Source organism: Lonchura striata, chromosome Z (genome assembly GCF_050655825.1).
Source record: "Lonchura striata isolate lonStrDom1 chromosome Z, ASM5065582v1, whole genome shotgun sequence".
Classification (NCBI taxonomy): Eukaryota; Metazoa; Chordata; class Aves; order Passeriformes; family Estrildidae; genus Lonchura; species Lonchura striata.
The window spans coordinates 22,845,254-22,857,569 of NC_140740.1; the positions used below are offsets into that span (position 1 = coordinate 22,845,254).

General features: G+C 54.2%; 1 protein-coding gene across 1 annotated transcript; it reads left to right on the plus strand.

Moving 5' to 3' along the window:
* Positions 1 to 650: 650 nt before the first annotated feature.
* On the plus strand, positions 651 to 8,964 carry LOC146763702 (serine/threonine-protein kinase PAK 3-like). Its single transcript, XM_085567996.1, has 14 exons — positions 651 to 798; positions 1,565 to 1,678; positions 2,558 to 2,746; positions 3,661 to 3,698; positions 4,137 to 4,259; positions 5,249 to 5,390; positions 5,734 to 5,797; positions 6,426 to 6,474; positions 6,640 to 6,752; positions 6,942 to 7,059; positions 7,806 to 7,905; positions 8,190 to 8,386; positions 8,483 to 8,620; positions 8,863 to 8,964. Exons 1-14 carry the CDS (start codon positions 651 to 653, stop codon positions 8,962 to 8,964), a joined length of 1,635 nt encoding a protein of 544 aa, XP_085424122.1.
* Positions 8,965 to 12,316: the final 3,352 nt, after the last annotated feature.

Sequence of the window (12,316 nt, forward strand, 5' to 3'; positions counted from 1 at the left end):
GCTTAGAATATAGTCTTTTTAATTTAGGTAAGTTCTGAGCTCTCTTTTAAGTAGAAAAGAATGAATTGTCATAATCAGAATTAAGCTGTGAGAGGAAAAGCTGTGATGCAGCAGAAGTGCACTGTGCAGGCGCTACAAGCTGTCAGCCTGATCAGGCCAGCTGCCGGGCAGAATGATAAAGATGCAGAAGTAGTGAGGGGACACTTTGTTTCAGCCAGAGTGGCAATAAAACTCTGACATAGGCCGAGCGTTGGAAGACTCCCTTCCTTGCCATACTCTAGCTAAGCTGGACAGTCCCTTGCAGAGGCCCAGAGATCACGCTGAGGTAAGCAGCTTTGCTTACCGCAAGTGGGGAAAGCAAGTGCAGGAAAACTGGCGTGCAGACGCCTGCGCCTGAGGAGGCCCTCGTGCCCTTCCAGCTCAGGGGAGGGAAACGGGGATGGATCGTGCATAGGCAGAGCTTCAGCCATCCCCTGAGTTTTACGAGGAGCTCTGCTGTAGATAGGAAATGTAATGTTTTGAGGTTTTCTGAGCTTAGCTGTCTTTAGTTAGGACTAGAGACCATAGAAGGCTTCATTCATGAAGCATTGTTTAGAAAAGAGTAGAGTAGTGTTGATGTAGGGAAGCTCAGAATTATCCCTTAAGGAGAAATGAATGAATTGTCATCAGAAGAATTGAGCTATCCAAGAAGAATGTGGGATTCAGCAGATCTGGAGCAGGCATGTCCCACGAGTTGTCTGCCTGAACTGGCCACCTGGAGGAGGCCACCTGGAGGACAGATTGAGGAAGATGAAGATGGTGAAGTAACCAGGAGATGCTCTGTTCCAGCTCTTGCTTTCAGCATGACTGGCAATAAAACCTCTAAACCCCCCAGAGCCCTGGAGTGTTCCCTTGCGTGTCACGCTGTGCCTAAGCTGGTCAGTGCCTTCCAAGCTGTGCGCTGCGGACGGGCTCTCCCGTTCACGGCTTTGCGCTGCTTCCGAGCGGCCCAAGGCTCTCCCCCTTGCCAGAGTGGCCCTGGCCTGCCCCACACACCTTCCCCGACAGCTGCCCCACACCGCCCCACCTGCCTGGCTGAGATGTTCCCCACCGTGCCCTTGTGTCCCTCCGTGCCAGCTGCCCCTCACGCTGGGTCAGGATGAGGGACGTGGCCTGGCTGTCCCCCGTTTCCTGGCGGTCACTTGGTGCTGAGGAGTAAAGGAGGGTCGAAAAGGCACGTCTTCCTTACGCTTCCCTCTCTTGAACCTCTGGGGCACCAAAGCGCCCTGCTCAAGGGGGCCTGAGGGCCTACACTGGGCTTTCCATGCTACCGTGTCATTCCTCCTTCTCCAAAGCCCTACAATTTGCTGGTTGATGTGAGCGGACTTGGAAATGGGGAAAATGAGATGCTTTCCAATGGAGGCAATCCTTCTGGGTAACTACTGCAGTGTTTCAGCAAGAGAATTTGAAGATAGTGCTGGGCCTTGCATCAATTGCATTGATTTTGAAATGCCACCCTCAGCTTCTGAAGTGTGAGGAGCCCAGGGTAAAGCTCCTTGAAAGACTGGACTGTGCTGTCCACCAGCAGAGGACTTGCGGGTGCGGAGTCACCAGGAAAGCAAGTCTGGCATCCTTGTTCTACAGGTGAACCGAGTTGATTTCCAGAGGAGTTGCGTGCACTTTTCCGCCCTCTCACGCAGTAATTCCTTTCTGCTTTCAAGCTGGCTCCTGGGTCTAGCTGAAGATTTTAACAGAGAGGGGAATGACTACAACTCATTTTCTTTGGGATGTGGCTGTGCAAGTGTCCGCCAGGAATCTTACAGGGAGCATGGAGCCTGGGCAAACATCTGTGAGACTGTGGCTTTGGCCTGTTCCAAAGGGCCCTTCCTTGGGCTTGACATCTGCAGGGTGTTGCAGAGCAGTGGGCTGCAGGCTGCTGCCAGAGCTCCAACACAACACAACTGTGGCAGCCCAGGAACCACTGCAGAGCTCCTGTGTTTGTTCTGAGGCTTTCAGTGGCCAGAGAAAGAGCAAGCAGGACAAGAGGAGCTTTGTGTCAAGAGCTAAGCCAGCATCTCCCTGCCACAAAAGGGAGGCCGTGCAGCAAACAGAGTGGGAGAAAAAATCAGCATGCACCGGTGTGCTCAAGAAGCATCTGCACGCTGCAATACTCCTGGAAATTTATTTTCTTTGCTTCTTTTTCCCCCTACATGTCATGGAAGAAGCTGGCTTTTCAGAACCAACTAAGATGCCAGGGAGAAGAAGCACACTTGCTTTCTGTTCTCGCGTGCAGGCTGGGCCGCCGTGTCTTCTGAGTTGCCCTGGGACGCCTTGAGCTCTGGCTTATGGACTGGAAGGACATGTTCTGCTGCTTCACGACTGAGCAGAACTTCCCAGGCTTTTCTTTTGCGTCATCTGTACAGAAGGTTTGGTTGCTGGGCACAACAAACCCAGAGCAGCTGCTATTGTGAGGTCAAGGGAGCGGTGCCACGTCACAGTGCCGCGTCACAGCACAGCGATGTCCCGGTGAGCCCGAGGCCTGGTTGTCCAGAGCAGCTTTTCCGCTCGCTCCCTGCAGGAGGATCCTTGCGACCAAGGAGTTCTCAGCAGACGGCCTGCACCCCGAGAGGAGTCTTGCTTTACCCCTTGGGTGGCATTCAGTGTGCGAAGCAGCAGAGCACGGCCAAAATGTTCGGGCAGGTCTGTGCCGCGGTTTGCACCATCTTTACCGTTGCTTATTCTGGATATTACCTGACCCACCTGACTCGTAAGTAAAGGTTTATCCTGGGGCTGGCGTCCCCTGGCTTTTGCTTCGCTCTGCTCTATATGCCGCGGTAGTGACCGAGTTGATCAGGGAACAAAACTGCCGTTAGGATGCCACCAGTTTGGTAAATCTCCTGCCAGCAGCATCAGCTAAGAAGGGGGTATCTGTACTGGGTGGTAGGTGCAGAGCGTTTGCAATGTAATTTGCAGCCTGCAGCGCTTGCCTTCCCTCCCCGGGACAGCGCGTGGCAGTGGAGTGTGTCATTTCCTCAGCTTGCTGCTTCAACCAAGACAACCTGGAAATTGTAGACTCTGAGGGGAGATGCTCAGAAGTACTTCTCAAAACCCTGTGGCTCTCTCCAGGAGTGAAGGAAAGCCCCTTTTGCTCCAAATGCTGCCATTTAGAGGCCTTGGCTGTGTTCCTTGACCCTTTCTAGGGTGCGCCAAGGTAGCCATTCCCCTGGCGATGCAGCACAAACTCCAGTCCAGTTAGGGTTTGCTGCTGAAGGCAGGAGCTGTTCTGGGGCCGCTGCAGCGGAGAGCTGCCACAGCAAAGGGGCCCTTTGTGGAAGCTTTGCTGTTGTATTGTCTTCCAGCAATTGATGGGAATGGCTTGTGCATGCAATTAAAAAAAGGATCTATAAAATACTGGGAAGAGAAGAGGAAAAACTGCTTGAGCTGTTGCATTTCCTTGGCCGTGTTTCTGTTTCTTTCCTGGCAAAAGAGGCTCAAACGTAGACAGCGCCTACTCTAGTGTCCTTGTTTGTTCTCTCGCTTGCTGTGGGAAAGGGCTCTTGCTCCTGGAGGCATGTTGGGAAAGGGAAATGCTCTCCGTTGGGAATGACTTGTGCTGTGGGAGCCCCCAGCAAAAGGCACTTTTCTAAGGGCCTCTGGTTCCTTTTCCCTTGCTCCCTGCAGGTCACCTCACACGTGGATGGAGAAAAGACTGTGCTTTGGTGAGTGGCAAAGGAACCCCTGACGTTGCTGGCGTGTTAGAACTGTGCAGCAAGCTGTGAGCTTGGCCTGTTGCAGTAGAGTGTAGAGTGCCAGCGTGGGAGGCTGAAGGAAAGGCCAGCTGCCTGGTGGCAGCAGCAGTAGCAAAGGGAGCGCTGGCTCCTTCCTTATTTTCCCATCAAGAGCCTTTCAAGAGGTGAAAAGCAAATGTGACAGCTCCAAGGTGTCTTGCTGCTTCTAGCCAGCATGGAAGATCAAATGCACAGCAAGAGGCAGTAGCACCTCATTCAGCCATCTTCCTAGGGCTTTCATGACTCAGAATGCCACTTGTATCCAAGTCTATGATTTGCCCTTATTCTGGGTGCTTTCCCAGCGCAGTAGAAAGCAGCTGCTGCAAGGGTTGGCTGTTCCCAGTCTCTCTCACTTCTGTCTGTCTGCAGGGCTCAGCCGCAGGGTCAGCGCCTCGTCTGGCTGGCACTGTTACAGAGGGAGAGGCTGAAGAGGAGCAAAACAGCAGCAAGCCTCCAGCTGCCGTCCCTCCACAGGCTGAACTTGCAGAGCCAGTAAGTGGCATCTGAGGCTGGCACTGCCTTGGGTGCAAGGCCAAGCTTCAAGCCAGGCCTTCAAGCCCAGCCCTTGTTGCTTGCGGCTGAAGATGCTGGGGGCTGTGTGCCTGCCATGACCTAGTGCTGCTTCAGCCAAGCCAGGGAGCCCTGGCCAGTGGGTCCTGAACTTTGACACTTGAGCATCACTTTGCTGGGATGCTGAGAGGGCTCGAGAATGCCTCTTGCCATCAGACAAGAGGCAGCATTCAATGATTCCCAGCGTAGAAATGAGCCCCTTGTGCCCCCTGGCGATGCGGGCCGCCTGTGGCCAGCGGACAGAGAGGTCCAAAGACTCAGCTGACAGCCTTGCAGGATATTTGGGAAACACTGGCCCCTGGAAGGGACAAGCCACACTCCATGGACTACTTAGGTTCAGGCATGATGTAGACTGCGCTTCACTTGCACATGGTCAGAGCAGGGTTTGGTGAGGAGAATCCTAGAGGGCTCTGCATTGTAAAGGGCGGGTGGGGCTCAGCAGGGCTGGAATGCAGCCCCGAAGGGCCGCCCCCTAATGCCTGTAATACAGAGGGGAAATCGGTGAAAGGGATCAGAGAAGGGACATGCTCTGGGCTTCTGCTCAGACAGTTGCATGCCAGTTCCAGGGTGATTTCATTGCCCAGGAAAACACAGGAGGAGGAAGAACCGCAACAAGGCTCTGGAGCCCTGCTCTGATCTCTGTGCGGATCTTTGCAAGCCCATCAATGGCTAGTTCCACTCGTCGTGCAGAAAGGCCAGCACGATGGAGCATGGAAGTGGCCATGAGGGGCTGTATCGAAGTAGCCTTAGTGGTTTTCCCATTGCCTTTGGGAAGGGGACGTCCAAAAGCCCCCAGCTGAGGAGGCCTGGCGGTGGCCGACAGCATCTTCCGAAGGCCTTGCTTTTGCCGTGTGCTCTCCGGGGCGTCTGTGCCAGCCGCCCTTCTGACGGGCAATCCTTTCTGGTCCCAGCTCAAGACAGGCTCTGCCATTCAACGTGCCGCTGGACCGGCATCGCCTGCAGCGGCCAGCTGTCCCCCAGCTGCCGGCACTTCATCCAGCAGCCCAGCCCAGCAGCCCGAGATGAGAGAGGAGCAGGGCCTGAAGACACTGAGTACGTCTGCCGTGTTTCTTGTCTGCCAGAGCAGTGCGTTGTCTGCCTGTCTCGGTGCAGGCTGCGCCAGAAGTTCCTCCTTGGTCTCAGAGGCGCTGAGGCCTCTCTGCAGAAGCTGTTGTTGTGCTTTGAGGCAGCGAGGGAGCGCTCGGGGTGTTCCTGCTGCCTCTGGGGGCACCTGGGCCTGGCTTGGCTCTGCCTGGGCTGCCTTTTGTGGCACGTCGCGAGTGACTGGCCCCAGGGAGCTCTCAAGCTCCTGACAGTGGGCATGCATTTTGGATTGTGTGGGCAGCAAGGCCTCTGGCTGAAAGTGAGCTCCTGGCACTGCTTTTGTCTCTCTCAGGGAGCATTGTGAGTCTGGGCGAGCCAATGAAGAAATACAGGGCATTTGAAGAACTTGGACGAGGGTAAGTGTGACGTCTGCTCCATAGAACAAACCGTGGGCCGGGTCTTCAGCTTGTGCAATATCCAGCGTGAAGTGAGGCCAGTTCCAAACACGGTCAGCCTCGGGCTTTGCCTCCTGCCACCTCTCAGGACGGCTCAGTCAGAGCAGTCAGGAAGCATCAGCAAAGACAACTTGATGCAAGCGACGCCTTGCTTGCAGCAGTGAGGAGCAGGACCTGGAAGATCTCCTGGCCCTGTGTCTGTATGGCCTCCAAGGGCACCTTGCCACTCAAGAGCTGTCTGAGGACAGTTCTTGAAGGCAGTGTTTTCCAAGTTAGTCTTCTCCAGATGTAAGCCCACTTGCACACCTGTGCGCAAAGCCACACAGAGATCGAGCCCCCCTTCCACTGGAATGGAACCAAGTGGGCGTGTGCCTTGGAGATTTGCACGGGTCCTTGGTCTCCATGAGGGAGCTCCGTGATCCCTGTCCGGCATGGCAGAGGGCTGGTGGGCTGCCGTGCTGCCGGCTGAAGAGACGCTGCAGGCAGGCGTTTTCTAAGGAGTCCAGGCAGCCTAGGGAGATCTCCTGCCTAGGCTTGCTTTCACTGCCAGGGCTATAAAGGGCTTTTTCTGCTGCCCTTTTCTTTCTAGGGGCTTTGGAGCTGTTTATAAAGCCCTCGACACCAGCACAGGACAACAGGTAAAGTGTCAATACCCGCGGCAGTTTCTCCCTAAGCTCTGCTGTCTGGCAACAGGGCAGTTTGGCACAGCTCGCTGTGTCATGGCACGAGCGCTCGCTCCGTGTTCCTTGAGGTCTCGTGCAGGGAGCGACTTCTCAAGTTAATGGTGGCCAATGTCTTTGTAGGTGGCCATCAAGATAATGTCTCTTCAGGAGAAGATGTCTGAGGAGCTGGCTGTCAATGAAATCTTGGTGATGAGGGACAGCAGGAATCCCAATATTGTCAGCTACTTAGACAGGTTGGGGTATTCTCACGTCTATGTAGCTTTAGACATCTGCATGTGCACGGGAGGAGTTTGCAGCTGGCTTTCAGTAATCTCTTCTGGCATGTGTAGCTTGGAGAGCAGTTGCAAAAGCCTGGGTCAGGCCCTCGGGTGCCTGAGCCGTGCCCATTCCTCTCTCTCCATGCCGTGGTTTCCTTCTTTCAGCTACCTGGTGGATGCGGAGCTCTGGCTGGTGATGGAGTTCATGGACAGCGGCACGTTGTTCGATGTGCTCCGGGCAGTGTACCTGGAGGAAGGACAGATAGGCGCCGTCTGTCGGGAGGTGAGGCGTCCCGCTTGTGCTTCCCCTGGCCTGCCCAGGATGGTTCTTGTCAGCTGGTGGTTAAGGAGAGCAGAGATTTCTTGGCCCCGGCTTTCTTTTGGCGCTGCTCTCACGACACAGAGCAGAAGAAAGAGCATTAATCTGAAGGGAACTGCCTGCTGGAGTCCCCGCACGCCTTAGGCTCTGTTCTTGCACTCTTCCATGCTGTCCGTCCTCTGGCGCTCGTGCACACTCACTTGTTTCATTTCCTGGCTTGCTCCTCTCAGCTTTGCCTCTGAATGTTTCTCTGGAGCCTGTCCGTCTGTCTGACATTCCTTGACATTCTAAGCCCGCATGCGGGTGGCAGAATTTCAAGCCGAGGGCGAAGGAGATGTCCTCAGCTTCAAAGCACGGCATTGCAGCCCAGATGGCGAGGGATTCTGAAACAGGTCTAATGTGCTGCTTCCTCCTCTGCTGCCACAGGGCTTCCAATGAAATCGTTGCCATGCTGCTTGCCAGCCAAAGGTCACGTGCTTGGTACCAATGGCAGGATGGACTCGTGCAAGCTCAGATGCCTTCGCTTTGAAATATACAAAGCACTTCTAAGAGTGTTGAAGCAGCAAGCTCTTGCTCTTGACAGCGCCGTGCTAGTGCTCCCTCCTTCACAATTCCCTGAGAAAGCAGTCAACCTCTTGGAGCCCTTTCCTTTCTTCTGGGATTAAATCAGATGCTGAATGTTAACTTTCCTTCCCTCCTTTCTCTCTCAGTGCCTGCAAGGACTGCATTTCCTTCATTCCCGCCAAGTCATCCACAGGGACATCAAAAGCGGCAACGTTCTCGTGGGCATGGACGGATCTGTCAAGCTGGGTGGGTATCGTCCCTGCTCAGGGGCAGCCTTCCCCGCGTGTGCCGTGGGGCTGCTTTTTGGTGACTGCCACTTCCCCAGAAGCGCTGCTCAGCCAGCGCGTGAATCGTGAGGGTGTTTCTGAAATGGCCAATGCCCTATTTCCCTGGCTCCAGCCACGGGGAAGGCGAGCTCAGCTGCCTTTTCAGCTAGACTGGGCATGGCCTTGGCAGGCTTGGAGTGGGCCATCCTTTAGGCCGGTTTGCCAGCGGTGGCTGGCTTTGACAGGCTTTGTTTTTCTCCTCAGCTGACTTTGGCCTCTGCGCTCAGCTCAGCCCTGAGCGCAGCAAGCGCAGCTCCAGAGTGGGCACTCCCAGCTGGATGGCCCCGGAAGTGGTGAGAGGAGAAGCCTACGGCCCCAAAGTGGACATCTGGTCCCTGGGGATCATGGGGCTGGAAATGGTGGAAGGGGAAGCTCCTTACGAGAGGATGGCCCGTGTCAGGGTAAGGTGCAGCTTAGAAAAGGGGCTCTGTGTGGAGAGAGCTGTTGTGGCTAGGAAAGGAGCAGCTAGAGTGTCCTCTTCCATCCATGTGTTGTAGGTTTTTGAACTGATAGAAATGAACGGGCCCCCGAAACTGCAGAACCCCAGGCACCACTCGGCTCTCCTGCGCGACTTTCTGCGCTGCTGCCTGCAGGCAGACGAGGACAGGCGCTGGTCTGCCCAGGAACTCCTGCAGGTGAGAAAAAGCAAAGGGGCAAAAAGCCCTGCCAGCTGAGGACACCTGCATCCAGGGATCAAGAGGAGTGTGGGCTGCGTGGGTGAGGCAGCTTCCAGGAGAGGAAGGCCCACGGGGAATGTGCTGCCCTCGGTCCTCTTGGTGTGTCTTTTGGGCAGCCAAGGAGTCCTGCTTGGGCCCGTGAGGATGTGCTCATGGAAAGTAACGGGGGTTCCCTTCTTTTTGGTTTTTCTTCCGGGCAGCATCCGTTTGTGACCTCAGGCGAGCCAGCCTCCAGCCTGGCTGCTCTGGTCACCTCAGCCAAGCAAGTGCTGGAAGACTGGAGAGGAGACGCTTGCGCCTGAGGAGGCCCTTGCGCCGTGCCAGCTCCGAGCAGGGGCAAGGGGATGTGTTGTGTTTGGGCAGAGATTCAGCCATCCCCTGACTTTTTAATAAGGGGCTGTGCTGTAGATAGGAAATGTAATGGTTCCGGAATTTTCTTAGTTTAGCTAGGTTCAACTTAAACCGTTGTTGTGGTTTTTTTTTCATGAAAAGATTAACTTTTAAAACTTAAGGAAATTCAGGCAGAGAATTCAAAGGACTGTAGAATCTAGATAGCTTAGATAGTAGAGGATAGTTTAGCTTAGAATATAGTCTTTTTAATTTAGGTAAGTTCTGAGCTCTCTTTTAAGTAGAAAAGAATGAATTGTCATAATCAGAATTAAGCTGTGAGAGGAAAAGCTGTGATGCAGCAGAAGTGCACTGTGCAGGCGCTACAAGCTGTCAGCCTGATCAGGCCAGCTGCCGGGCAGAATGATAAAGATGCAGAAGTAGTGAGGGGACACTTTGTTTCAGCCAGAGTGGCAATAAAACTCTGACATAGGCCGAGCGTTGGAAGACTCCCTTCCTTGCCATGCTCTAGCTAAGCTGGACAGTCCCTTGCAGAGGCCCAGAGATCACGCTGAGGTAAGCAGCTTTGCTTACCGCAAGTGGGGAAAGCAAGTGCAGGAAAACTGGCGTGCAGACGCCTGCGCCTGAGGAGGCCCTCGTGCCCTTCCAGCTCAGGGGAGGGAAACGGGGATGGATCGTGCATAGGCAGAGCTTCAGCCATCCCCTGAGTTTTACGAGGAGCTCTGCTGTAGATAGGAAATGTAATGTTTTGAGGTTTTCTGAGCTTAGCTGTCTTTAGTTAGGACTAGAGACCATAGAAGGCTTCATTCATGAAGCATTGTTTAGAAAAGAGTAGAGTAGTGTTGATGTAGGGAAGCTCAGAATTATCCCTTAAGGAGAAATGAATGAATTGTCATCAGAAGAATTGAGCTATCCAAGAAGAATGTGGGATTCAGCAGATCTGGAGCAGGCATGTCCCACGAGTTGTCTGCCTGAACTGGCCACCTGGAGGAGGCCACCTGGAGGACAGATTGAGGAAGATGAAGATGGTGAAGTAACCAGGAGATGCTTGTTCCAGCTCTTGCTTTCAGCATGACTGGCAATAAAACCTCTAAACCCCCCAGAGCCCTGGAGTGTTCCCTTGCGTGTCACGCTGTGTCTAAGCTGGTCAGTGCCTTCCAAGCTGTGCGCTGCGGACGGGCTCTCCCGTTCACGGCTTTGCGCTGCTTCCGAGCGGCCCAAGGCTCTCCCCCTTGCCAGAGTGGCCCTGGCCTGCCCCACACACCTTCCCCGACAGCTGTCCCACACCGCCCCACCTGACTGGCAGAGTGTGGGAACTCATAATATCTCTCAGACATTTTTAGAGATTCTAGGCCATGGTCAGATGCAGTCTGGACCCCGGCAGGCAGCTGGATTTAGCTGTGATTTCGAGTTTGAACCATGGAATGAATTACGAACTTTGAAGGTGGAACAAGCAGTCACAAAATGCTAGATAGTATAGTAAATGCAGTCACAAAGTAGAGAGAAAAATTTTTTGGTAGTGTACAGGGGGGTTGTAGTGCATGTACAGGGGGTTTTTTTCTTTGTACATGGGAGTCAGAAGTTCTAAGATGGAGGAAAGTGGGCTGAACCCATCCTTCTTCTTTCTTCTTCCTTACCTCCATGTTCTTGGTGATGTTGGCAATCACAGATTGGTTTAGAATAGAGAAACACTTGGCAACGTAGGTAGTAGGTATTGGGGAATAATTGTAAACATGTTATACGTAATATGTCTTATAAAAGATAGCAGCAGCCCTGGGCGGGGGGAGAGGAGAAGAAGACCCCAGACAGTCAGGGTGTCAGGAGTGTGTGCCTCTCTGCCTGGGCCGCTGACCAAAGGGCCGCAGCTCGAGGACCTCATCTGTTAGATAACTAGCAATAAATCATCTTGAGAACGAACAAAAAGAGGCTGCAGAGTTTTTCTTTGGGAACACGGGTTGGAGGAGAAGCTTTACCACCACACGAGACCCCAGACCAAATCTGGGGTTCTCACATCTGGCTTCCCTGGGTGGGCACCAGCAAGAAGACCGAAAAGAAACATCAAACAACATCCAGCCTGCATCAGCGGAGAAGAAAAATAAAAAGAAGGGCAGAGCACACACTCGCCGTAAATTCCAAGAAGAGAGGGAGCGGACAGCTCGAGATAAGAACCTGACCTTCACCGAAACAACTCGCCTCGGGGACTTTCCAGGGAGGAGACGACCCAGAAGCGTGCCTGGGATCTCTCACCTGTGACCTGCTGGACGGTAATCAGTGCCATCTCCGGACTGACCTCGGGCCAACACAGCTTTTGGTGAGAACGGTCAAAATTAAGAACATGGGGGGGGGAATTCTCCCAAGAGGAAAAAGAAATAGTATCTGCCTTCCAGGGCATCATCTCTGCCCATCCGGTGGAGATTGCTCAAAAGGAGCTGAAAGATTTATTATTATGGGTGAGGTGTAACTTCCCACACTCAGATCCAGATTTATTGTATGAGCCAAATTTTTGGCAGGAAATTAATAAGAAATTATATTATCAGGCTATAAAAATAATTAGCTTGCCGCAAAACTTTTATCTTCAGCAAAAACAGTTTTAGAGACACTCTCACAACGCGGCAGCTCAAGCCAGGCAGCTACGGCTCCTGGTGAAAAACGGGGGGGGGACAGTCCGGCCAGCAGCTTGGGACAGCCCCTCTCAACACAGACAGAGGGCAGGCAGGATTGCTTCCTGTGGAAAATCAGGGAGATGATACCCCATTGCATCCCGTGTCCCAGGGTTCTCACTGTTCCTCAGTTTCCCAAGAGTCCCTAAGCTCCTCCGACGCAGAAATTCCCGAGACGGAGGCGGGCGAGCCAGGCACAGCCGCGACCCTCAGTGGGGGGAAGGCATTGCCCGAGTCCAAACCCATGGTGGGGGCAGCGGCGGCGGCAGCAGCCCCAGTGGAGGAGGGTGCGAACGTGAGTGCAGAGCAGGGGGAGGAGGGAGAGGAAAGTGCCTCCACATCTGCGCAGGCTGGGAGTTCAAAACAGCCCGCGCAGAAAGTGAGGCCAGGGAGAGCGGCGGGGGCGGGACGGATCGGGGCGAAAGCGGGGGGTGCGAGTGCGACGGTGGTACGCTCGGAGCGCCCGGTGACGCGTTCAATGTCGAGAATCCATGAGGCCACAGAAGCGGCCGCCCAAAGGGCGCGGGAACTTCGCTCCCTGACCGCGGCAGCCAGGGCTGCCGAGGAAGCGGCAGAGGGACAGCGGGAGGCGTTCCTTGCTGCAGCTCAGGCGGCGGGCATGCGCGTGAAGGTCGAGCAGAACCCG